This window comes from Chelonus insularis, unplaced genomic scaffold (genome assembly GCF_013357705.1).
Source record: "Chelonus insularis isolate UGA/USDA-ARS -01 unplaced genomic scaffold, ASM1335770v1 scaffold_229_pilon, whole genome shotgun sequence".
Taxonomy (NCBI): Eukaryota; Metazoa; Arthropoda; class Insecta; order Hymenoptera; family Braconidae; genus Chelonus; species Chelonus insularis.
In genome coordinates, this window is record NW_023276790.1 from 292,163 (window position 1) to 319,101 (window position 26,939).

The 26,939-nt window shown below is 31.0% G+C and overlaps 1 protein-coding gene across 1 annotated transcript; it reads left to right on the forward strand.

Moving 5' to 3' along the window:
* The first annotated feature begins 6,018 nt into the window (after positions 1-6,018).
* On the forward strand, positions 6,019-26,479 carry gsb-n (gooseberry-neuro). The gene is made up of 6 exons (XM_035093424.1): positions 6,019-6,070; positions 9,948-10,261; positions 14,412-14,526; positions 25,035-25,228; positions 25,329-25,761; positions 26,225-26,479. The coding sequence occupies exons 1-6, from the start codon at positions 6,019-6,021 to the stop codon at positions 26,455-26,457; spliced, it is 1,341 nt and encodes a 446-aa protein (XP_034949315.1). The 3' UTR covers positions 26,458-26,479.
* Positions 26,480-26,939: the final 460 nt, after the last annotated feature.

The window sequence follows — 26,939 nt, forward strand, 5'->3', positions numbered from 1 at the left end:
GCTACTAGAGAAGAAGGTAGGATTATGGGTCACTTTTTGTCTTTATTCAATTATATTTTACTTTGTTAATTTATCATTAATTGTTACTAGTTTTTGTTTATTGCCAAGAAGTTATTTTTCGAAATATTTGTAGGTTAGCTGATGGAAGACGCACCGTGCTTGCATAATAAATGAATGGACCATATCCTACCTTTTTCCTTATAGTAGCTGATTTTTTACATCTCTTTTAAGAATGACATAATCAAAATATCCTATTTTGCAGAAGTGATTCAGGCTAAAGCATAGTGGATGAAAAACAACTGTAGAATTTAGCAGACTAAAAAAGTTGGAATCATTATTGTAGTTTTAATCACTGTTAAAGTCAGTGGAGATTGTAGACTGAGAAACGAATTCTTCGATAATCCAGAGATACTTATATTATATACTGAAATAAATTGAAATATCATCATAGTTGAAAGAAAATCTAACCACAAATAAGTTCAATTTTTTTGATTGCTTTCATAACACAGGATATGGTTCTTGATCTAAAACTGGAGGTCTTGTTGGTGGTCATGTTGATAACCAACTGTTAATATAATAGAATATCAATGAAAGAAAAGTTTTTTAGAGTTAATTTTTTACCACTTTAATTTATGTCCATGACAGTTACAACCTTTATTTGAAGCTGCAACTGTTTTTTTTTCTTACAACTGTAGTTTTTATTTGTTACACCAATTTTGACTTTTTGTAAACACAACAGAAATCAAAGCCATTGCAAGAGTTGATATACGATCTATCGCGGCAACTAAAAGAACTTTTTTCATGTAGGTTTACACTTCTTCCTGTATGCATTGTTTAACTTCTTCTTTTTTACCTTAAAAATATTAACTTCCATTCAGCAAATGTCACAACACTTCCTCTGGGTTTGCTCATGGTCATTTAACCCGGATGTATTCTATCTATTTTAACACATCTTTCTTTCAATCACTTTCTCTTCAAAAAAGTTCTATTATCCTTACATATGAACAATTGTATTTGAATAAAAGAGCAAGGATCAATCGCAATGGGTTTCTTGAAGGTTGAATCTTTTTAGAACTCTTGAGACATTTGTTACCACAATGTTTGGCAAATTGTTAGGAGAATGTTTATAAGGAAATTCAATAGACATTCGTAGTAAAAAAAAAAATGTCCAAATTCAAGATAAATTGTCAACCCGAGTAACTCAAAATGTTACGGGTAGCAGTTAGCACTGAAGTTTGGGTTTAAAAATCTTCTAATCAATTTCTTCCACGTTATACCGTACTACCTGCTGTCTCAGCACAAACTTCCGTTGATACATAGTACATCTAACCAATGAGCTTCCGACTTTCACTCTAGACAAACCAATCACCTGGTATTTTAAGGTTATACCAATTGAACTTGAGTATATATGTATAGACTTAGGTAAACAACAACTGGATCCGTCACGCGTGCTAACTGAATATTCTAGACAATAGGTGAGAAAAATACCTGTACAGAAATATTGAGAGACTGATTTTGTTTCATATAGCAATAGGAATGCGTGAAGACGAAAAAAATGCATGGAACTAACTTGACTTTTCTATCAATAACCTGGCATGGGTTAATTGTCTCAAAAGGATAATAAAAGTCACACAGGTGGCAAAATGTTATTATCGGAATCCAGGATTTCACGCCAGAGCCATAGAACGATATCCATCATATTGAAATGTAGCTTACAAAAAATTATAATGCTACACTTGTCGAATAGGTTAAACGTTGAATTGGAATAGATATATTCTGCCTCTTGAAATTTAATGACTGAAAAAATTAAGCTGGTTAGGATTTTTTTGCGGATTAAGGACTTTAAAGAATTTTCAATTGAATACTTATTGCTGTGAGATTTTGGTAATAGAGAAAATTTGAAGGTAATAAAACGCATCATGATCATTATTATTTTAACCCTTAAATCCATGATTCTTTTTACGCACTTTAAAATAATACAACAAGACATCAATGACTATACAGCCAAGTCTGGAGATTAGTAATTATGAATGTGTAATAAGGACATAAAGTTACTGTTTCATTTTTGATATGCTATGTATTTAAAAGTTAATTGAAGAAATTTTAATAACACTCTTTATTTAGTGTTCTAAGTAATTGGTGGAGTAAAAACTAAAGAGATGTTAAAGGTATGACAACAATTATCAACTTGAAATGGAGTTTATTGTTTTTTTTTTTAAGTAATTTTTTACTCCAAATTGAAAAATTACTCCAAAAAGAAAAAACAAAGTTTAATAAAAGGGAATTATTTTTTATTGTCTTGTTAATGATTTTTACCTTAAATTTAATAATTTTTTTTATAAAGTTGACTTCACTTTAGTTAATATTTATTACATATAAAAAATATTTACGTAAAAAATAGTTAAATAAAAATAATAATTTTTATTATAAAATAAAAATACTACTACTTATTTCTATCTATTTAATAAGTAGACTTTCTGACCACAATCAACTTGTTATAAATGAAAGAAAAAAAAAATTTGAATTGAATAAATACAAAGAATTGGCGTAATTTAGATAAAAGTTTGTTTAAGTAGTGAAGTGAAATTTTTTTTAGAACCTCGTATAAATTCATAAAAATGACAATCGATGAAAAGACTGATCTAAACACTTCCATTACCTTTAATTTTACGATTTTTTTACGGTTTTTTGGAAATCCAATTTTCTAAAAATCCAAGAATTCATTTTAAACGGTTCTGTCCCTGGACAGGGTATGTTTAAATTTAAAAACACCCATTTCAAGTTTTATTTCAAATTTTATCTGCATTCATAATTTTGTTTGTTTAGTAATGCATGCGTTATATTGAATATAATCCTAAAAAAGCATATTTTATTTATTCAGCATCATCACTGTTATACGGTCTGCTAATGTGCGTTCTATAACTGCATACAACAGACCAAGTAATGCCTTTTGACCTGATTTTCCAATCGATTTTCTTCACTCTGTAATAATATTTTGATACAAAACCAGAAAAAAAGAACATGGCACATTCCATGCATCTACACCTTTACAAATTACACATTTTTATGAAGAAAAATAAGCTATAAATTTCTATCCAAATGAAAGCTATTGATGACATAAACATGATGATGACAGTACACAGAAATATTAAACCTCACACAAATAAACAATAAATTATATTTACATAATGCATACTAATAAATAAATAATAGAAAAAACATAAGTCAAACGTTGTCGAATCTTTAAATTTGCCAGAAAGCAGTAAAACGTTAATTTCGAAGAAAATTGTTAAAAAAATGTGCTCTTAAGTACTTGCCCTTTTTTGAAGGTCAGGGTTGAAAGAAACTCGGTAGCGCCACAACGTGGCCATACTTCGACCCCTTAGTCTGTCATTTAAGTTCAACTTGTACCCCCTAAGGAGCAAAATGATTGTCTGCTTTGCGCAAAATGGGACACCAACTTTTTGGAACAAAGCACTATCTTGGTATCCTTAAATCTTCCTACCGTCTTCACCTTGTCTGAACCAGTACAATATTTGCAGGCGCTCCCCGTCGCTTGACATTGTACCCCTAAGATGGTCTCAGTTGGATCCAGAGACTTCTTGAGGTACCTCTTGGCTTTTTCATCTCTTTCTTTCTCATTCATTAAGGCATACCAAGTGACCAGGCCTGTTAATTTCTATCCGTAGCCCAGAGGACCTCCTGTGGTCAAGTCGATGCCAAACTTCTTTCTCTTTTCCAACTTTTAACCTACGTTTCTTCTTCTTGCTCCCATGAAGCGTGCTACTGTTGGTGAAAAGATTTACAGCAAGAGTCTGTGAGTACAGTACAGTTTATTAGACCCTGTCATAAAATTTAATACAACCTATCATACATACATCATGATTTTACGTCTCAGCTGAAGACGTTGTAAATATTCTGGTGTCCAGGACCAGACTTGGGTCCTAAGCTATTCATAATGTACCATGCAACGTAATATTTCTGACATTCTCTACGTTAAACTCATCATAAATAGACCATTCTTATGTTCTATAGCTTTATTGACAGTTAAGTTACTTCGAAATATTATTGCGTAAGTTAAAGGCAAGGTCGACTTTGGGTTCACTTCCTGGTTTCTCTGAAGGACGTGTGCATCTTGAAGGAAAGGATTGACTTTTGCCTTACGAAAAACTAAATCACTTTCGCTTTGTGCTTTTCTTCTGGACTCATCACTCATTTATGATTTCTGGTTGGGTCATTTTGGAGCAAAAATTATTTTTGAAATTCTATTGTCAAAAGACATAAGTATTTTCACAATAGGAAATAATATTTTTCATTTTTATGGGTCCAACCATTTATTTACTTAGTTCATAAAAATTAACAATATTTTCCATCATTTTAAAGTTATTTTTAAAAGGAAGAAAAATCAATTGTTGCAGGAAAAAATGAGAAGTGGAAATTTTTTCAATATGTTGAAAAGATAATGTTGAAGAAAATAAAAATACTTCTTTGACAATAAAGATAAAGTACATAAAATACAAAAGTTATTAAAAGATTTTTTTTTAGTGAACAATGATTGAAAAAGCTGATAACAGATTTCATTAAACAAATTGAACAACCTCGACTCTTTGCCAAAGAGATCATCATCACCAGCCTTGTCACAAGTAATTTAAAATTACGTGCTTGCTCATTTTACGTTTATGACATCCCATAAAAATTTATTACTACCCATCATAAGTTCATCATGATTTTATTTCCGGCCAATGGATGTTCATAAATTTTCCTCTCTGACCAAGGCTGAATGATCCTTGGTAGTGATGACAAAGACCAGCTTTTTCAATAATTATCATTATAAATGATGTAACCATTGTCTTCAGGGTCTTCAACCTAGTATCAGCTCCAAGGCTCCAGCATCTGACATGAAATATTTTTCATCCTGATAAGTCAATCACTCTAGCCATTTAATAATTTCCAAGATCAAAGCATAGCTGTATCAACTTAATCACCAGTAGACGATGTCGGATTGAAAATTGGTTTCAGCCTCGTGAGCTTGATAAGGTGAGGAATAAAGTAGACCAAATAGTAAGCATGTAACATGAAATGAGACAAGTGTAAGTGTTTTAGCAGTAATTTTTCACAGTCTTACATTAAAAATCCAACATGACCAATACTTACATGATCATTTGAAGCAATACATGGGGTTGAATAAAATATCAGACACGTTCTGAAGGCGGTTCTACATTAAGAGAACGCCCATTGTGCAGCTCTCAGTTACCAACCACGTGGTAGGGCGTAGCCAATGATCTTAGGAAGACTCTCAAGAGCAGAGTAGACTACGTTTAAATACAATCAGTCCCCCTCTAGTGTGTCTCTTGTGTGTTGGAGATCACGAGAAACCCCCCTCGACCAAGAGGAAGAGCATCCAGCACAAACGCGAGACCAAGGCAACTGTGGAGTTGTACTCACTGACACGTTATTGTCTCAGTACCCCTTGAAACGAAAGCCACGCGTTTGGCCTTCGTTTCCTTTTCTCATCGACGCGAATCTTGTACTCCCTTTTTTTTTGTTCACTATCTCACTTTAAAATAGCTGCTCCATCATCAGTACTTCAAGCCACTGGTTGCCAGCCAGTCTTACGAGTTTACTTGTTTCACTTCGATACTCTTTTTATTGCTTCTTTTCTCTTGCCAACCTCTCATCCTCCGCGTGTGAACAAGCTAAGAGGGGCTGAGAAAAAGTGTGGGGATTATTTTTTGCGAAAAGTAATTCACCTCGTGGTGGCGCTTGACTTCTTGAAGCTAAGTACAAGATGATGATGAAAAAGAAGTGAGGGAAAAAATACTGAGAAGAAAACAAAGAAGTTGAAGAGGAGTTGAGTTAAAAGGAGAGATTAAGTGGGAGGAAGCAAGGATATATTATTGTTGTGAACAAAAGACTAAAGTGAATGTGATATTTGATCTTTTTTTGAAATAAAGTCTTTGATGTATATTCTCGTGATTGTTTTTTGAGTTTATTGGGAATTATTTTTTGATACAAAGAATGGATATTACTGGAAGTATGAGACCACTTTTTGGAGGATATCCTTTTCAAGGTATTATTAAATAATAAACACTTTATTTCATCATTAAAACTTTTTACTTTTTTTATTTTTAATATTTGATTAAGATAATGGCCAATTTAAACAGATTAAAGACTATAATTACATTTTAATTTTAAAAATTATGGAGAAAGTGGATTATGTTTTAGTTACATAAATGAGTCTTATTTTCATATACATTGCTACATTGTAAACGTACAAAAATTACAATGTATGAATATGTTAAAAAAGCACTTATGATTTGGTTTGATTACAGACCTGAATTTACTTGCAACATAACATCAAGTTTATTTAAAATTTTTTTTATAAAACCGGTCGAAAAATTATCATAAATATTAGTTCCTCTTATTTTATCGAAAAAAAATGTATAACAGTAAATATTTTTCAATGACAGTAATCTTTAAGGACAGTTTATAAAACAATAAATTAACCCTCCACATCATTTTCACGTTATAAAAAAGAAATAATTCCATAGGGAACGATGAAGAAGACTTGTTGGAAAATTTTTTAAATAACAAAAAAAAGTAGCTCTGAATTCTAAAAAAATAAAATAGTTGGATTTATTATCATTTATTAATATTTCATTGAACATTTGAAAGTATAATCATTGATTACATGTTAAATTGGATTTTGAAGCACAAAATTTTCTATAGAACCAATTCAATTACTTTTATTTCTTTTATAAAAAATTTTGCAGTGATATCATGATCGATTGAAAATATATTATAAATATTTAATTACTGCACAACAAATGTGCAGTTTTTATCACAATAAATCTTGGAGATTTAATTTGATTTGTTTTGGAGTAGTCTTCATCTTAAAATCCTGCTTCTTCAAGAATGAAACAGTGAACGAGGACTGTTTCACAGTTATAAATATTGTAAATTATAGCAGAATATTTAACAATATATAATAATTAAAATAGTTGTATCATGATAATTTTAGAATTAATGAATATTCACTACTTTGCTCCAATTTTTGATGATCTTCACAACTTCATTTCAAGAGATGATGATAGGTATTGCAAAGATTTGACTATTCTTCTGTGTTTAAACATTTTAAATATCTTTTGCTAATTTATTTAAAATCATTATTAATTGATTATAAGTTAGAAGAAAGAGCTAAGAATTTATCAATGATATTTTAAAAAGCAAAATAAACTGTAACATCATATGATGTGTCTACTTTACTTAATATTCTAATTGTTATCTAACATGTCATCTAATTCAATCAAATAATTTATCCTGAAATAATTGTATTATATTTAACCAACATAAATAATGTTAATGAACCATCATTTAATCATAAAATGTTCAATTAGATAATTTTCATAATCCATGGAGTATAAACAGTTTATCAATTGATCTAAAGTAGTTTGTGTACACAAAACTATAAACTACGATGTACAGTGATTTGTGTTAATTAATAAGAGCAATAATTACCTAACCATGTCGAATTTAAATTGAAAAAAATTTTTAAAAGCATTCAGTGTAATCACGTTAAGTTAAATAAATTACAACTTTCATCCAAGAGCATAAGTAGATTGTAGTAAATATCATACCACAAAAAATATTATTAACAAAATTATCGTACCAATTGAATTAGCTGTGATAAGCTATAAAATTAACGCCAACGGCGAAATATTGTTTAATACAAAAATATGAAATTCAGAGAGGCATGTTATCAAGTAGCATCGACTCTTTGGTGGAATATTCTGAGTATTTATATGTATATGAGGACCACTTGGAGCATTTTGAAAATGTCGATTACTGTAATTAGATACTTCTGAGAGCCACGTAAATTCATATGGATGGTTGGAGGTCTTTGCAAAACGTAAACATAGTAATTATGCGCTGCGGTATACGCGCACGAGGGACATGATGATACCAGTGGCAGTGTCACGTAGAAAGGGTGGCTAATTCGACTAACGATCAGACTTTATACTCGTTAACCCTGGAAATGACTAAACACGCCCATTCATAAGCATAACTTCTCTAATTTTACGCTGTTTACATCTTACATTTTTTATGTTTATTTCCTTTGAGAGTCCTATACATTCCTTATCGTTTCATTTACTATTTATTTCCGCCTATATGTCCATTCTTGAACATCATTTAATATTTTTCTTACCTTTTAATTAGTTCGAGATATTTTTTTTTATCATCTAGTGACTAACTAGGAGTTGGTACAAAAGTGGATTAGTAATTAATTAATGCACACTGAAGAATTTAACTAGTTTAAAAAAAAAAGAACAAAAAAAAATTGATGAGACATAAGCAGTAAAGTGTGAATTCACATCCATATCATTTTAAGCATAGAGCATTTGAAAACTTGGTAATTATTCGGAGGTAGGGTCCGCCCTATTTTTGGCTATAAAAAATCGAAAAATTATGATATATGAATGAATGAAAACTTTTAACTATTTTTAAAAAGATTGTCTTCAAAATTTTTTACAATTAATCCAAGACAAGGAGTAAAATAGTAAGAGAATCCTGAATACAACCAATTCATGAAGAATTAGCTAAATTTTTATGAATTGATACTTTATCGCTAACTCTTTTAAATTCTATCAATGACTTCAGTGCCAATTATCACTGCAAATCCAAGTGTGTTATTTTTGTAGGCACTTTTAACACGCTAAGCCTCTTCAATGTTAAATATCGTAAACAAACTATAGATTTTTCGCACACTATGAAGTGTGTTGAAAGTGTCTACAAATCATGTATAGTTTGTTTATGGGCATTTGACATTGAACACACTTTATGCGTATTATTTTAACATGTTTATAAAACCTTGGGATTTGCAGTGATAGGCCACTGATTTTCTTAATGACCAAGTAGGCAATGAAAAACTAGTTAGGAGTCAGTGAAGTTGCTGATAGAATTTAAGAAAATAAGTGTATTTGATTATATTAAATTTTACACATGTGTATTTATTTTTAATTACTCTAAAAACATATAATTTCATTAATATGGAATAACTTCTTATCAATTTAAATTAATCACTGTAAATCCGTGTGAATGAAACTAATTTTCATTGAGTATGTTCAATATTACAACTCCATAAAGAACCCACTGTATTTTGTAGTCACTTTTTACATAATTCAAAGTGTGTTTAATTCTATCATTTATTTATAAATATAATTAATATTGAATACATTTCATGTGAGTTATTATAACACATTCTGAAAGTTTTAGATCTGTTGTGATATTTTCACCCTAAAAATGACTGTTAAGGAAAAACTAGGATGTCATTTTTACTTTAAGATTTTCAATAGTTTATATAAATCTTGCTATGGACCTTTTTTTGCTTATTTCCAAATTTAAACCTCGAAATTTTATAAACGTATTACTATTTCTTAAAGGGGTTCATCTTGCCTCATCACTGAATTATTCTGAATTCAGTTGAAAATGTAACAGTACTTTTCTGCTTTTAGATCTGCGTTACTGCGAAAGTTTTACAATATAATTGTGTATAAAAAATGCATTTCACACTGATAAATATGAGACCCAGTAATCAGAGTAATTAATAGTATTATTTATGAAATAGAAAAAGATAAAATTCACAATGTTATAATTTTTCCTTTATTTTTATTGTATCCCAAGTTTGCTTTGAATTATGGAGTAATTTTGACATTGACAGTTTTCTGGTGTACAGGGTGATTTTTATGCTTTTCTCCTCTTGGTGCAGAGTAGGGTAGACAGATCATGAGTCAATAAGAATGTAAGGCTGCAAAATATTAATTTCCATTGATCAACCTTGAATGATACTTGATTTAATCAGCCTTTATAACTAGAAAAAAAAATAATAAGATTTTAAATTTGCAATTGAAATGAAAAAATTCAAAGAGATTTGTTATTTTGATATGTAGGCCAAGGACGTATGAATCAGTTGGGTGGTGTATTTATCAATGGACGACCACTGCCAAATCACATAAGATTAAAAATAGTAGAAATGGCAGCTACAGGAATAAGACCTTGTGTCATCTCAAGACAATTAAGAGTGTCCCATGGCTGCGTGTCGAAAATACTCAACAGGTATCAAGAGACTGGATCCATTAGACCAGGAGTCATCGGAGGAAGCAAACCGAGGGTTGCCACTCCCGAAGTCGAGGGAAGAATCGAAGAACTCAAGAGAGAACATCCTGGTATTTTTTCTTGGGAAATTCGGGACAAACTAATCAAGGTAAACAATCTTCCTCATGCATTTTCTTCAAAAAAAAAACAAATTTATCAAAAAGTCGAAATTTACTTAGAATAAAAGAAAAATATTCTTCCCAATTTTGAATTGTTGAGGTAAATGTCCTGATTATTGACTCGCTTCTCTTTTTATTTACAGAATTAGTAGTTTTTTTACAAAAAAATTTTATAAACAGACAATTTTTATTCAATTTTGTCAAAGTTGTCAAAGGAAAAAATGTCAAAGTAATGATTAATTATTGTTATATATTTTTATTACAAATAATTGTTGATAAATAATAAGTAACAGCAAATTCCAAAAATCTAGTATAATCGAACTCTTCTAATTTTTAACCCCGTAATTTTTACTTTATGAATATTAAATGTTAACAAACAATAGTTTAGTCCATATATTAGCAGAGGACCCCATAACTTTTATTCTTAGAAGAAGTTACCCCAAGACTTAAAAATTCGAGCCGTTCGACTGTAATTTATTGTGTAGTTTGAAAATAATAATAATTAAACATGCAAAATGGAAGTGCCAATAATCGATGCATTTATCTTTTAAACTATTTTTATTCCAAATTTTCAAGCTTTAACAAAATAAGCAATATCACAAATAAGTCATAATATTTCATAACAATTGTCTTTAATTTTTATTTGTATCACTAATGGGATTTTTACTCTCTGAAAATAAATCAGTGAAAATTACTGCGAATCAGTGAGTATTCACTGATATCCAGTGCCAATCTAATGACTGATTCTTTCAGTGATAGGATTGGCACTGGCATCCAGTGTTAGTTTTCACTGATTCAGTTTAAGAGAGTATTCACTGATTTTCCCTGTTTGAATTAGTGCTAACATTATCACTGCAAACATTAAATATTCGCTGATTCCTTTTTAGAGAGTAATGTGTTGCTAGTTAGGATATTTACCCTATTTTAATTTTAAAACCAAAAATGATGGCTTTGTTTCTATCAACTTCCTCCAATCTTTATTCTGATAATAAAATTTTTATCAAACCAACTTGATCTTAACTGATCTCATCCATGTGTTTGTTTCCATTTAATTCACACTTTAAAACAAATGGTGATGAAAATGCAATATCCCCAACGATGAATAAATAAAATAATAAGACGTAATGAAGGTGTTGAGTCTCGACAGGATAAATTTTCAATAATATCTTCCGGCTAGCGATTGACCCCAGCACGTTCGAGTCTGTCTTTCTTTCTCTTTCAAGCGGGAAGATCCTTGGGTATAGGCGGGCACTTATATATCTTTCCTTGCGATCACACTGAATGGAGCTTTTTAATATTGCGCACAAGGCGGGTACGAAGTGAGTTGAGGTACGTGAAGCCTGAAGCAACTCGCGTGTCCTCTAATACGATCCTATCCGCCGCCTACACCTACTCTTCATTGGCGTACGTCTTACAGGATCTCGATATTATGCTCTCTGCTGTCTCCACACTTCCTAACTCAGTTATTTCATTTTCTCCTCCACCCATATTTTTTAGCTCTTTTTTTTTTATTTCCAACTATTCAAACACGTTCTCCATTGCACATACTAAGTGACTCGAGAAACATACACTAAGTTTATTTTGAGAATTAATCGCAGTCTTGGAGGTCATGAGTGAATGACTTTCAAGTGCTTTGGTATTGATTAAATACAGGTACAAATTGCTGTAACTGAAGCTGTAATTTATTCAGCTGACTTCATTTTGAGTAATAGAGTAGATACTAGTGGCACCAACTATCTCTGATAGTAAATTAATCAATGTTACCACTGCTTATCTGGAAAAATTCAAGTATTTAGTGATAAATCACTTAAAGTGATTAATAATTAAATACCTAAGTGTTTACAAAGTTGAACATCATAAAAAAAACTATAGCATTTTGGTAAATGACAAAAAGCATTTAAAAGTCGACTACAAAATTGCCATAGTTTGTTTATGATGTTTAACATTGCCAACACTTTAAGGGTTTAGTTTCAGTTACCAAGGATCAAAAATGATATGAGCTTTCACTTTGAATTTTGATAAAAAGTGTTATAGTATGGAGCATTTTTTTTAAAATGAAATTCACTTTGAAAACTATCGTTGGGTAAAAATTAAAATCATTTTGGGGATGAAAGTTGCTTTATTTTTGGCTCATCATTACTTAATTAGTAATAATAATAAATAAAATTGTAAGCTGGCCCAGAAATGGTCCAGTTTTGCTTTCCACTAGAATATGTTGATGTTAGTTTGTCCAAATATAAATCCGCCATTTAAAAGAATATTTTTTTTATCTAATTCAAAGTGATAATTATGTCTTACTAATATATTCGATATTGTTATCCACGATTTACTGCCAACGATTGCACACTTGCTTGTGTAGATATTTCCAAGTCATTTTTAAAATTTCTTGAAAGATTGATCGAGATGGTGGATTTATATTTGGACAACCTAATATACATATATTTCATACATGTTCTTATATATTTCAAAAAAAAAACATAAAAATTACTCCAATCACTGTAAATTTTAGTGTTTTAATATGACGTCACCCATTCGATTAACATTGTCTCGATTTTAAAACGTTTTTAAGTGTTTTAAAATCGAGACAATGTTAATCAATGTGATATGATTAGTAATTTTATTCTTACTCAAGTTGGTCAATTTGTGCCTCATTTCTCATCTTCAGTTTACTTGCAGATTTATAGAAATTTTTATTTAAACAATTTTGACTCTGTAGCTGGTAATAAACTCCATCATAATATGTTTAATTATTTTTATTATGATTTCATAATATTTACAACAGAGATTTTTTTTTCTCACAACTACATCATCGATAATAATTACCCAAACTAATGTGGTCACTTTTCCTTAAAAAATATTTTTCATGCAAACAAAATAATTAAAATTTCTCAAGATTTTCAATTTTATTCAAAATAGAATTTGTTCCTCTTCAGAACCCTAATAGCAAACAAGCTAGTCCATTCTTGATTCAACACTGTGTCAGTCTTATCCAATATTGGATCAAGAATGAGTTACTTTTACAAAGGAAATAGAATAAAATATTCAACAATTTTCTCTAACATTTTTTAAAATTAAATTAATGAATTAACTAAAACATAACAATGAGTCAATTAAAGCAAACCAAAGTGGCACTATATCTCTGAATGACTTCCCACCCATAACAAATATATCTCATCCACTAGCCTCAATATAAATTTTTAATATCCCATCATTAAATAATAATCAACGCGGAACTTATAAAACAAGCGAAAAAACAATAAGTGAAATCAAATGAGGTCCATTAAGATTCAATTAATAAAAAAAACTGACGAGCATTAGTGTATTATATTTTTTAACATGCTTTTTTCTGCGGACTGAAATCGTTCGATCCGTTGATAAAGAGATAAATTGCATTGAGAGAAAAAAAAAGCCGCAGCCGTTCACCGAAAACACGTATACGCCGTTGCAAAAGGAGGAGGCTAAGGCAGTTGAAGAGTTTTTAAGTAAGAGAGAAAAAGAGAGGAAAGGCAGCGACCGTGGTCGGCATTAATACGGCATTTAATGCTGTAAGGAGGCGTTCCTGGAGCCCGCGTAGCCCTCGAGGCTCTTTTCTCCATCTCTCTTTCCCTGTCATCGCCCTGTATACACTCTAGCCATCGGATCTTCGAGGTCTCTCTCAGGATATCGTTATTGTTTCTGAGATATCATGATCGAAGATATGTTGGAGATAAACGATCGCATCTTCCATCTCGATATCTACATTCTGATGCTCTCCTGATCCTCTCTCTTCGCTTTCTTACAATATTTTTCCTTTTCATCATCATTTTTATTTTATTTCATGCTTTCATCCTTCATCTGTGATCCTAATGCCGATTTCGTATTTTACTTTCATAACAAGAGCAATCACCATCACAACCTTCAATTATTACATCTCGTAAATAAAACACTTTAACGCTTCATAAATTTAGCTAATTAAAAAATTAATATTTTTCAAACGTTCAAAATGATTGAATTAGTCTTCGAAGAAATAGTAATAATAATATATTCTATGAAAAATATTTGTTGGTTTTGGAGTTATGTATATGAGGTATGAGGTGATGAGAAATAATGATTGTCGATTCATCAAACGATTTTCAACAACACTTGCCGACTTTTGTGCAGGAAGGCTTCTCGGATCCACCAAGTGTCAGCTCCATTAGTCGACTTTTGCGTGGAGGAAGCAGACCTGGAGATGACTCCAAGAAGGATTACACTATCGATGGCATCCTGGGTGGTGGTAAGTGTTCTATTTAATATCATAGTTTATTCTTTATTCTCATAATTATTATAACCAAGAGACTCACATTAACAAATATTCATAATTTTTTTTTTTTTAAATTAAATAATTTTAACAATCATAATTATTTTATGGAATATGATGTCTAATTGAAATTAAACGTCACTATTTTGTATCCTGGCCCAAATGAATAAAACAATTAAAGTATTTTATTTTATTTATTCAAAGTTTAGAGACAATGAATGATTTTTATTTGCAGATGATATAAATTTGATTAATCTATAGTGATTTTTCATTTAATAATTTATTTGTGTTGATATAACTAATCTGAAAGAAATGAAAGCAGTTATCTATCATTGTATATCATCACTTTATTGAAGAGCATCAATAACAACTTCATAGTTGATGTTTTCCGATTTAAGTGATTGAATATGTTACTGAATATATTATCTAATTTTTGATATTATTGGAGAATTTTTAAACCAATTAATCTGGCATAAATTAATTAAACATTGAAGACATTTTTGGTGTAAATTAAAAATTGAAAATGAATAGTTGGGAAAGAATAAAAAAATTAATTCACTTTTCTTTGCTTTAATCAACAGTAATTATTAATTAACTAATTAATTATTTTATTGTTATTTATATTTATTTTTATAATTATATAATTATAATTAATCAATTAATTGATTAATTAAACAGCGATAAGATACACTGTAGTGATAAGTCAAATCAATTTCAATCTAAACAAATTCTCACATCAGAAAAGAATTTATTTCATTTATATTACATCAATTGCCTCCTTCTTCAATCTCTTTATATACACAAGTCAATTAACCAGAACATACATGCATACAAAATAAACTTTATCTTCATGATTATTTTATCATCATCACCACGATGATTATTATTAAATAATTTTAATTGAAAAAAATAAATAAAGTATCAGAAAAGAAACAAAAAAAAAGAAAGGAAAATATGAAAATGTCTAGAGAGTTTGACGTGATTACTCAGCCATGCATTTAACATGCGTGGTCGTGTTTTGGGTAGAGGATATACACACGATACAAGCATCAAAAGAAACGAGAAAATAGTCGGCAAAAGACACGGCAGAATTTAATCTTCGGTGGGCGTGAGCTGGGATTAGTCCGGTTGCCCACACGTCCGACAAACGGATTACAGGAGTGTCAATATCTTACAGGCCGTAGCATTATCCTTTTTCTTCTGTATCTAGAGTTTATTTTTTATCTCCTTTGCTCAATTTAAATCAGACAAAATGCCTGAAAAAAAAAATTTATTGGCGTTAATTGCGACATATTTTAATGATTTAATTGCTAGTAATAATTAAATAATAGATAAGTTGAATAATAATCAAGAGAAAGTCCTAATTTATTATCTAACATGATATTCTTCTGCTGAATATCATCATATCTTGAAGAAGATAAAAAGTCATTAAGACTGAGAGACATTAAAGCCTCTACTGAAGTGGACAGTCGACAGGATCGAGGAATGTTTTTGGAAGTCATCAGAAGGTGTGGCGGAATCTTGTAGAGCATATCGGATTCTAAAGAAGAATCTAAAGAGTAGACAAGAGTTGATGCTTCAAAGATAGAGAGAGAGAGAGCGAGAAAGATGAAAGAAATACAGATAGCAGTGTGTGGACTGCAACAAGAATGTGAAGAAAGAGTCCGAGAGAACTTGAAGAACTGGAGAGCTAAGCGGGACTCAAGAGACCTCACCATAGTGGACGAGAGGAAAGACGTAAGAGGACCGTGAGGGGCCTCGCGAGAGTCCCGCGGAGATCAAACGAACCGCCTGCCACACGTCGACAGCGGTGCTCATTCATAAATATTTTATCAAGAGCCCAACTACTTTCATAATGTCCAAATCAATATTATCGAATTTAAATTCTTTTGAAATTTTTATCAAATTCATTGTTGCCTGAGTTATTTTTTTTTTATGAAATATGGCATTTTTAAGAAATTCCTATGAAGGACATTGTTGGTCTTTTTGGAAAATATTGCTGAGAAATTTTGTGCTGAAAGGAATGAATAATCATTGGAATTTACAACAATTAATCCTAGGATTCATCTTACAAATTTTTCTTATTCATTTTAATTAAATATTTTTATCACTATTTTGGCCACATTAATAATTAACTAACTTCAACATACCTATTTTTATTCAACAAATTTATTCAAAAATTATAAAAATCATGATGCTAAAAAAATGGCAGATTATTTTTGTAAATTTCCATTTGAAAACAATCACTTTAAATATAAACTTGTGCAATGTACCTGAAAATTCTCATCTCCATCATCATCAAGATGAAGTGATTGACATGATTAAATTTTAAAAATGTCATTCACAAGCATGAGAAATATTTAGACCATTTCCGACATTTTGGATGTAGGGTTGATTCCATGAATTCCAAGGAGAAAAAGGGATAAATGTATATACATCCATGATGATATCTAGAAGGTATCGGCGTAAATGATGAGAAAGGCGAGCACCTCTGAGAGTGGGTTCAGCGACGTAGTGAGAAGGACGAATGCAAGGAGAATACGAGAGAGAAAAAGAGAAAGAAAAGGAGAGAAAAGTGTCGGCTAGGTATAGGTGTCGGCGGTCGAGCAGGAATGACACGTAGCCTGTGGCTTTCTTATTCCATTCCTTTGGCTTCGACCGCCGACGAGGGATTAGCCTAATGGGTCCTGCCCACCCCCCTTACCTTCACCCACCTTTTTATACTCCCTTATACACTCGCCTGGCTTTCGGCTTGCACTTATAATATGTATATCCATCTCAACTTCCCTCGCGCCACGTCTCTCCAGGCCTCCTCTGCATGTGAAAAAGAGCTCAGCCATCATCAGAGTCATGTGATTGCATCGATCGTCAAAGATGTTATTGTACCACTAGAAAAGATCATGGATCGTTAGAAAGGACAATGAAAACTTGAATGAAATGATGAATCAATTTTCATGCTCAATGATTTGGATTTTTTAGAGACTACTGAATTAAGATCATTAGAGGTTTATTCCTGCATTACCGGATGATTATGCTATTTAATAGATAGCATTTGATGATTAAAAGAATTCTACAATAATTGATATGTTTAATTTGAGAGACATCAACTGCAATGATGAAATTTAATTTGGATAAAAAATGGTATTTTAATGGTAATAGTTATCAATCATGAAAATTAATAGATGAAAGATTTTTTGGAATGAAATCAGAATGTTTTTGTGTGGTATTTTCAAAGCTTAATTAAAAGAATTTAGTGGAAAATTTCAGGGAAGATTACCATAGGTAAGGTAGATAGAAATAAGGCGGAGAAGTTTCGCTTATCACGTCGTAAACGTGTCGAATTATCCAACCTGGTGTGTTAGTCAGACTAGTAATTTTATTTAGATATCATCAGCTGTTTTACAAAAAGAAAATTTATCACTTTAAAAAAACCATATCGTTTTTAAGTATCGACATTTGTTTTGCTTGAGTTATTTAATGCTGTTATTTAATATAAAACATGCAAAAAGTAATTTTGCTATCAAAATATATTTTATTACAAGACTTTATCATCAAACAATTGGTAAAAAAATTATTCTCAGATATTCAATAATAAGTTTGATTTTTTAAACTACCAAGAAATTAGAAGTATATTGTTTATAAATATTTAATGTATCGCTATGTCTGGTGGGAAGAAAACTCTAGATGAAAAGCTATCCTCTATCAACTCTGAAGTGGTTCCAATTGAAGAACCTTTCCCAGCATACAAAGCTCAGGGAAAAAAAATAACACCAACGATGAAGTGTATTTACAATTGCATTTACCAAATTTACCTGCTGTAGAAGTTGACTTTGACGACTTGAAAAGAAATTAAAAAGCTAAAAGACCACCAAAGCAGTCATGAAGAGGCTGTAGTCCACACAAGTCTCACGTACAGGTCAAACGACATTTATTTGATTGTAAGATGAGTGCTCTACATCATGCTCTTATTCTTTTCGTTTTATGGATTGTGTAAAGCTATTGATCCTGATGGTAAGTTGACGTTGACTTTTGGTGGTAAGAATGAAAGAACTGGTGTCCATTGGATCTCACCGGGCGTTGACAGGAACTCACCAGCAATCTTCAACATGAACCGAAGCCGACACAGAAGATCTATTGTCATGACTCGTAGTTTCCCTAGCATTTGTTACCATTTAGGAGACCTCACACGCTCATGTGGACCCCCAAGAGTCAGGTCCATGGGTACGGAGGACGAAGGAGAGAGTGAAAAAGAACAGAGATGAAGGAACCAGAGGCTAGATTTATAACTGAGCGGCTCCTTTCCAACTTCTCAACTCAAAGCGCAATTCGACACGGGGAAAGGCCAAAGAGGAAGGAGGAGAACATTTACTAGGGATTTCTTGGGTGACAATCCAGATTTCCGTAATTCGGGAGGATACACACTACAAGACCTACCCGGTAGCTATCAAGTGAGATGTATGTGTGCTCACTCGAACGTGGATCGACTTAGAAATTGCCTTGTTTTGTTCATTTAATATTAGAATTCATGATTTTAAAATTCATTTCACACAATTTAGTCTCTACAAGTTTTTTCAAATCAGCATTTAACAGCAGATGGTAGCTATCTCCATTATTACTGATTTGTTATTTATTAGCACTAATCGGATTACATTGATTTTTCAATTATTTCGTTTTTGCCCAACATCTTGCTTTTGGAGTTGATGGTGCATTAGCTGCAAATCGTCTAGATGATACGCTTGTAGACACTTGGAAGCTGTGTCACGAATTGAGAGAAAAATTCATGAATCAGCTTAATGTTTCTTAAACAATTTCAGTAGTATAGGTGATTATTATCCCTTCTAGAAAGCTGTCGAAAAAATAATTGATTGAATTTTTGTATATTATTTCTATGCTCTAATTTATTCTTTAGAATCTGAATGTAAATATTGTCCAATTCATCATGATGCAAAAGTTCATTTGAAGAATTTACCTCTGAACAATTCACTTTGCTCCAAAAATAGCTTCTCAAGCAATTAATATTTCGACTTCACCCTATCAATAAGCTTAAATTGGGTGATGATAATTGATATTTTCTCTTCTTCAACGTCATCACTCTACAGTCCATAGTGACTGGCACATTTTTATACCAAAGAGTCACACATGGAACAGAGAAAAAATGTTTGCTTTCTTTTCTGTATCATATGTAAGAAATATAATTGATTACACGCATGTTTTTACGCAGTTTAGTCCTATTCGGATAGTCTTTTCATCAGGTTCTTTAGCATAGAACACCAAGAATAATGTCTTGATTTGGTTATTTAAAGTGTATTTAATATTAACTTGTGTTAAATGAAGATGTTGAAATGATATTTATCATCAGAGTATAAAATCACGAATGAATTTAAAGGTGAGAAAATAATCTATAAAGCATTTCATCGAGTGCCGCCCTTCATGTGAAAAGGGAAGGAGTTAGCAGAAAGTTCTCTCTCATTACAACTCCAACATATGGCTTTTAAACGATCACACCCTCAACTACTTACTTTCTTTTTTTATGCTCGCACTTCTTCTCATGTGCAAAGTAAGAGGATCCGCGAGGGTCGAATATGTCAGAGCTAAAAGTGCCCTGAAGAAATGCCGAAAGTCTTTAATTTTTTTTTCTTCTTTCTTTGCTTCTCTCTTGTTCTCAAGACTTCAGAGTCTTCATCAACATAGAAATTAATTAATTCTTATTACAACTGTTGCTTCAAGTTTTTTTTTGGAAAAAACATTCAATTCAATAAATACCTAACAATTATTTGTGACTTAATAATTTTTTATAAATTATTTATTTAAAATAAATAACTTTTGTCTGAAGACTTACAAAGAATCAGTCACGTAAATATTCATAATTAAACATGCATTATCTATTAGATCATAAGCAATTTCTCTGAAATCATCATGAAATACTCTAGAAAATTAAGATAAAATTCTTTTTTCGATCAGAAATGAATTTTAATAAATATCTATGTTGAATATTTTTATCAATTTGACAAGAATTCTATTGAATTATTGTATTTCTTAATTATTTAATAGCAATAATTTGAATAAAAGCAAAGATTGTTAAAATTCACAAATTTTAACAATCAATATTTTGTCTTTTAAATAGATAAACAACTTTCTATGATCATTTAATAATTTTTTAATCAAGTTATATGTCTATTACAATATCGTTTACCATTTTTTAAAAATGACAAATTGATATTTGAAAACATGATGAAAATAACTGAATTGAAGAGTCTTCTAGTTTTCTTCATTTGAAATATCACATAACTTGGCATAGAGTCAAAGATAAATATTATATAGCTGGTCAATTAATTGGAAATTAATTTTTGACATAGTAAGTTATACAATAAAAAATACTGATCAAAGATCATGATGTAGAGATAAAAAAAATCCTTTACTTAATCTTTATGACATGTTTTGTTATGAAACGTTAAAATTCTCGACATCTGACGAAAGATTAACATAAATTAAAAGTCGAGGAATGAAAGTAAAAACTAGTCTTCTTTCTTAGCTCGATTATGACAAATTCGAGTAAAGATAACGTTAAGCTAAAGTTAAACGTCGATCTCTCTTAGGGGTAAAGTCAACAGCAACAAGTTGTATAGAGCATTTTTTGGGCGTTTATATATTTGTCGGTACCTTTGACAGTAAGACTGGTTACATCGTACAACGACAATCAGAAGAATAAGAAGAATAGTGAGTCGGACAAGTTGCATCTTTCGAATAATACCTGTCGGCTCTTTTAAATTCTTGTCACCTCTTATAGAAGCCTTTTCTTTTCCTCTTTTTTACCTTTTCTTTTCTCACTTAACCCGAGTAGAGCCGACTAAAATCTATGTTTGGCAATATTTCACAACGCACGCCCAAATGATATAATAAAACACGACGAGTACACCTGTCGAATTTCACGCAGTACCAACATTTTGTCCTTTACGTAATAGGTGTATAGTCTTTTTAATTTATTTCATATTTATGACGTTGCTTTAATTTCAATCTCTATTTTTAAACTCATCATCATTTTTTACCCAGATTTTTTATTTTTATTCCTCAATAATTGTATTAAAAGAATTCTGAAAAATTAATTGATTTCAAAAATAATTACTGTTTTCAATAAAATATTATTTATCTTATTTTTTAATATGATAATAATTTACCTCAATGATTAGATGCTTCATAAGAGAGCTTCTTTATTAAATTGCTGAAAATTAAATTGATTTATATTAAATATCCAAAGCTATCTAGACAATTTATTAAAGCTATTATCAATTTAAACAATAACTGAATTCTACTTACCAATTATTGGTCTTTAAGCTGATTTAATTCTAATTACAGCGTTGATAATTGTTTAATCAACATACTTATTCATTTATTTATTGAATTAGTCAATAAATTATTTGAAACATTTACCAATCTGTCAGCTAGCAAAGCTGTTATACAATCAAGTTTTAATTTATTAGACCAAACATAAATTAATTTTATGAACCTTGATCAATGAGCCAGTTTTATGTTACATATGTTGAACATTTTTTATGTTTCGACCAAAATTTTCCTTCTTTACAAATTTAATCAGGTTTCCCACCATTGTATGACAGATAATCTTAAAGAAAAAAGTAAATAAACGAAAGAATTGTATAACTTAACAGTGTAGATGCATTTCCTTCGCTCTTGTTCAATCAAAATTTATTATTCCTCCCACTCAAAATGGGTAATAGTGGACGGACCGATTCTAGTGACTTTTTGACAAATGTGATGTGTTCAAAAGCGATACATAGTCAAACGAATTTTCAAAAGATGCCGCTGGGAATATTTGTGCACTCCAATTCCGTTTTTTCTTCCTCTTCTTTTTCATTTTTCTCTTTCATCATGTCTATTTCCCTTCTATTACATTGAATGATACAAGCCGCAAGGTTATGTTCACTATAGGTGCATTGTCACTGTAAAACCTACACATCAAACAAGCGGTACCTTTTATTGTCATTGTGTTTTTCCTGGTGTCTCTTACCTTACCTCTATTTAAGATACATAGTGAGGTGCACTATTTTCTTTCCATCTTTGCGTTACTACAGGTCGTACTGTGAGCGACGAAAACATCGACACCTTTTATCTCCCCTAGATTCTTTTGATTTCCTGCCGGTCAGTGTCCAAACACCATCGACTTCCCGTGGATACAATTGTACAACAACGCAATGAAGAGTCAACTTTGTAATACCGCAAAATATTTTTCTCACGCCTCTAACAAAACGATTTATTGACAGCGGTAGACACAAGTGAATTTTTCAACACATTTTACATTTGTGATTAAAAGTATCTTTGCAGAAAATTTTCTTGGTCGTCAAACTTCTATTTATTCTTCATCAAATCCAATTTCACCGGGTGTCTGGTTTCTTACATTTTAGTCATGGTTTGCTTTGTTGAAAGTTGGAATAAAAGATGACTTCCTGTAATAAATAAACAATCTTTTATTTATACATATAATTTTATTTGAAGTCTAGACTACAATGTTTATAAGCTCATAATACACTAGATAAATTGAATCAACACTTGATGGCCTAGATGTTGCAAGATAAAAGACTTAAAAATTTTTTCTTCATTCATTACCATTTAATCCAGAAGATTGGTGTTCTGAATATTTTATAATAAAATTCACTTGATTATAATTTTAATCGAAAAGAAAATATTGAAATATTTATCTGGATTGAAATAAAATGTTTCAATTGGAATCTGATGAGGCTCAGAAATTCTCCGGCAATGTACAAAAAGCAGTTTTCTGCTATAGAATTAAAATAGGATTAAACTGTTTATTTATTCGCCACGAAATAATTCCATCGTCATTCTTAACCATATAGATCTAAAGACGAGTACCTGAGTGAATGGATCGATGTCAAAATAAGATCTAAAGTACGATCGACAGAGTGGAAGATTGAAGCGTTTGTCCATCGAATATCATAACAAACTTACAACTGAAAACTGGACGATCATCTTGTTGAAAAATCCTACTCGGTATTTTCAATTGACCAAAAGATGAGCGATTGTATCGCACGCTATCAAGCATGAGATTTAATTTTCTCTCGTATAGAAAGGAAAGAATATCGCACGAGACCTTTTAAAAGTCTCTCAATGCACACTCTGGGGATCAAAATAATTCCAATGGGAATATATGAGAGCTAGATTAAATTATAAAAGAATCAAAAGGAGAAAAAAAAGGGAAAAATGGATTTAAAATGACAATGGAATGAAAAATCGACTTAGCAAAATTGTTTGTGAATTGATACTTTAGTATTTGCTTTATTTATTTCTCTTATTTAGTCTTATTCAATACAATTCAGTTTGCACATAAGTGAACATCACTAGTATAAATTCATAATATGCTCAACGATGATTAAATAAGCATAAAAAATATTTTCATTTCCAACTCCTTGAAGTACTACTCACAATAAGAGTTTCCACATGGCAAAGCAAATAAACTGAACGTAAAACTGGAGTAAAATAATTATTCAAGACTTATTTCCACTGACAAAATGGCGTACATTACACAAGACGAGGGAAGTCTTTTACGACAACATTTTATGAATGCCTTCAAAGAGCGTGACGCATGTATACTCGGACCATTTCGTTATGAATGCATGCAAGAAGTATGAAAAACTAAGTTAAGACTCGTTCAAACTTTATGATAAAATTCAACAGACTTTCACGCACTGAAAAATGAACTCCATAGAACAACGATATTATTTACTGATAAACAGTTTTATTCTGAAGCTGATGTAGTGAAAAGTATCATTTTCATTCTTGATGGAAGTGATATCATTTTTAAAATAACTTATCTTTTCTTGAAGGCAGTTTTCAATTAAGAAGCTATAATTATATGATTCAGTATGAATCATTTTATAGTTGAAGGAATTCTTTTAATCACATGTCAATTCATGTTTTTCTTCCACTTCAATGCAGACATACAAGCTGTATTGAAGATAATAAATGATACAGAGAAAATAAATACACTAATATAGAAATGTTTGGGTGGTCATCGATGCTTGTTACAGGAGGACCATCATTGTTATTAATGATCGAAAGAAAATTTACACATTTAATTTTGTGTACCACTTTCAGAAGATTCATTCACATTATTAGATTAAGAATCATTCAGAGAGATTGAATTAAACTGAAAATTACATTAATATTCAATTCTATTTCTATTACTTAAATATTTTGATGATTATTATTAATGAAAAATCAGATAAATGATATCTATTGAATATTTTAGAAAATTTTTCTTAATCTAGGTTCAATAATGCCCTCAATATTATTTCATCAATAATAATTTTAACGTTGGATTCATTTCAAATTCAACAATTGATGTTATTTTAGCTACACTGATTATTTCTGCTTTCTTTCAAGTTAAGTTGTTCAAATATTTATTTTTTATATTTGCCCAATACAATAATGGTCCAATTCTTATATTGTTTTAGGTCGTTGTGATGACTCAGACACAGAAAGTGAGCCAGGTATCCCATTGAAAAGAAAGCAACGTCGTAGCAGAACAACATTTACTTCTGCACAATTGGAACAATTAGAAGCAGCATTTCAACGAGCTCAATATCCTGATGTTTATGCTAGAGAAGAGCTTGCTCAGAGAACTGGATTAACAGAAGCAAGGATCCAGGTAATATATTCCCTCTAAGCTTATTACTCCATCAAATCTATAAGAAAATAAATATATATTAGAACCATATGGTTTACATTCCTGCTTATTTGGATTATAGGTTTGGTTTAGCAACCGCAGAGCTCGGCTTCGTAAACACGCAGGAAGCATCGCCCACTCAGTTCCTAATCTGCCGCTGACACCTTGCCAATATACTCCGTCCCACGAACTCGGCCAATTACCACAAATGTCTTCAGGAATATCTCAAGTTTCTCCTGGGCTTCATCCACCACCAAGTGTATCTACGCCTCTACATCAAGCACATACAACTGTTCATCAGGCAGTTAGTTCACTTGGTCAAATGCCTAGTACTATGGCTCAAGTACCAACAACCACTATGAGTACTAGTGTATCACTTCAAGGGCATTCCGTTGCTATTCCAGGATCACTCACTAGTCTTTCAGGGCCTAATAATACTATGCAAATTGGCCAAGTGCCTACTATTCAACCTCCTACGGCACACGCAGCTCCAACATCTCTCTCGCATAATACTGGTGAGTAAACTAGTAATTTTGTTTATGAAAATTACTATACTGAGAAAAAAATACTACTAATAGCAAAGAAGCACCGTTGAATCTGTTACGTATTCAAATAATGATGATAGATGGTGATGTGTGGTCGGTATTCAAGCTTTGAGTAAAGTCAGTTGTATAGTTTTAGAATAAATTACATTGCTTCGTTCAGTTATGTTTAACAAAAGAAAGTAATAAATAATAAACTTCCAAGTTTATTTAATGGGAAAGCTACTCAAAGAACTTTAGATTAATATTTTTTATTTAAATATAATTATTGTGAAACTGATTAAAAAAAATTTACTGATGAAAACCAACCATGGCATGACCGTTGCATTCACCATTTTTACATCATCATATTTCAACTTTTTTTTGCATCAAGCTTTTTTCTCAGTGTAAATAATGATGAACAGAATGGCAATAACATATTTTAATAATTTATTAGGTAACTCAGACTGGTCAAGAACGCAATTAGGGTGGGGGCAATTCAACCACTTTCAAAGTAGTGATTACTCGGCCAGTCATTCCAATCATCATGGACCCAGTCATGCGAGTCTGGGAAGTCAAGTACCAGGAGCTACTAATCCTACAGTCACTGAATGGGGCTATGACCAAAGTTATGATTATAGTCAACATGCACAGCTTAATTACCATCGCAGTGTTGGTGGAATATTTTAGTATTTTTTTGCAATTAATCTTTTACGGGAAATTTGCTAAACATAAATTATAATATAATGATGTAAATTGATTGTATATAATACATAAATATTTTATTGTAAATTAATTAATTAACTGCTTAATAATATACTAATATGAATCTCAACTTATTTGTCTTTTCTTCTTGAAATGTTATCTCATCGATGATATCATAGTAAATCATATAATAAAATAATTACTCTAGCTTCGACGCCACTAATTTTATCTTGATAAATGAGTAGGAGTTGACATTATTTTCTAGAGAAAATATGAAATTTCATGTTCTTAGAATTTTATCTTGACATTTACATAAGTACAGAGATTAATTGTTATTATAAATACCCACTACATGCTATTTATTCTTCCTACATATTAATTTATTAACGGATTTGCTTTTAAGTTTATCTCAGAAAATTGGAACAAGAGAATATGTATTTACTTATCGCTTTTTCTGGGCAAATATT

Coding starts and splice junctions, on each gene's coding strand:
- gsb-n (XM_035093424.1), top strand. CDS start 6,019: ATGGATATTACTGGAAGTATGAGACCACTTTTTGGAGGATATCCTTTT. Junction 6,071..9,947: donor TGGAGGATATCCTTTTCAAG/GTATTATTAAAT, acceptor TTTGATATGTAG/GCCAAGGACGTATGAATCAG. Junction 10,262..14,411: donor TTCGGGACAAACTAATCAAG/GTAAACAATCTT, acceptor ACTTTTGTGCAG/GAAGGCTTCTCGGATCCACC.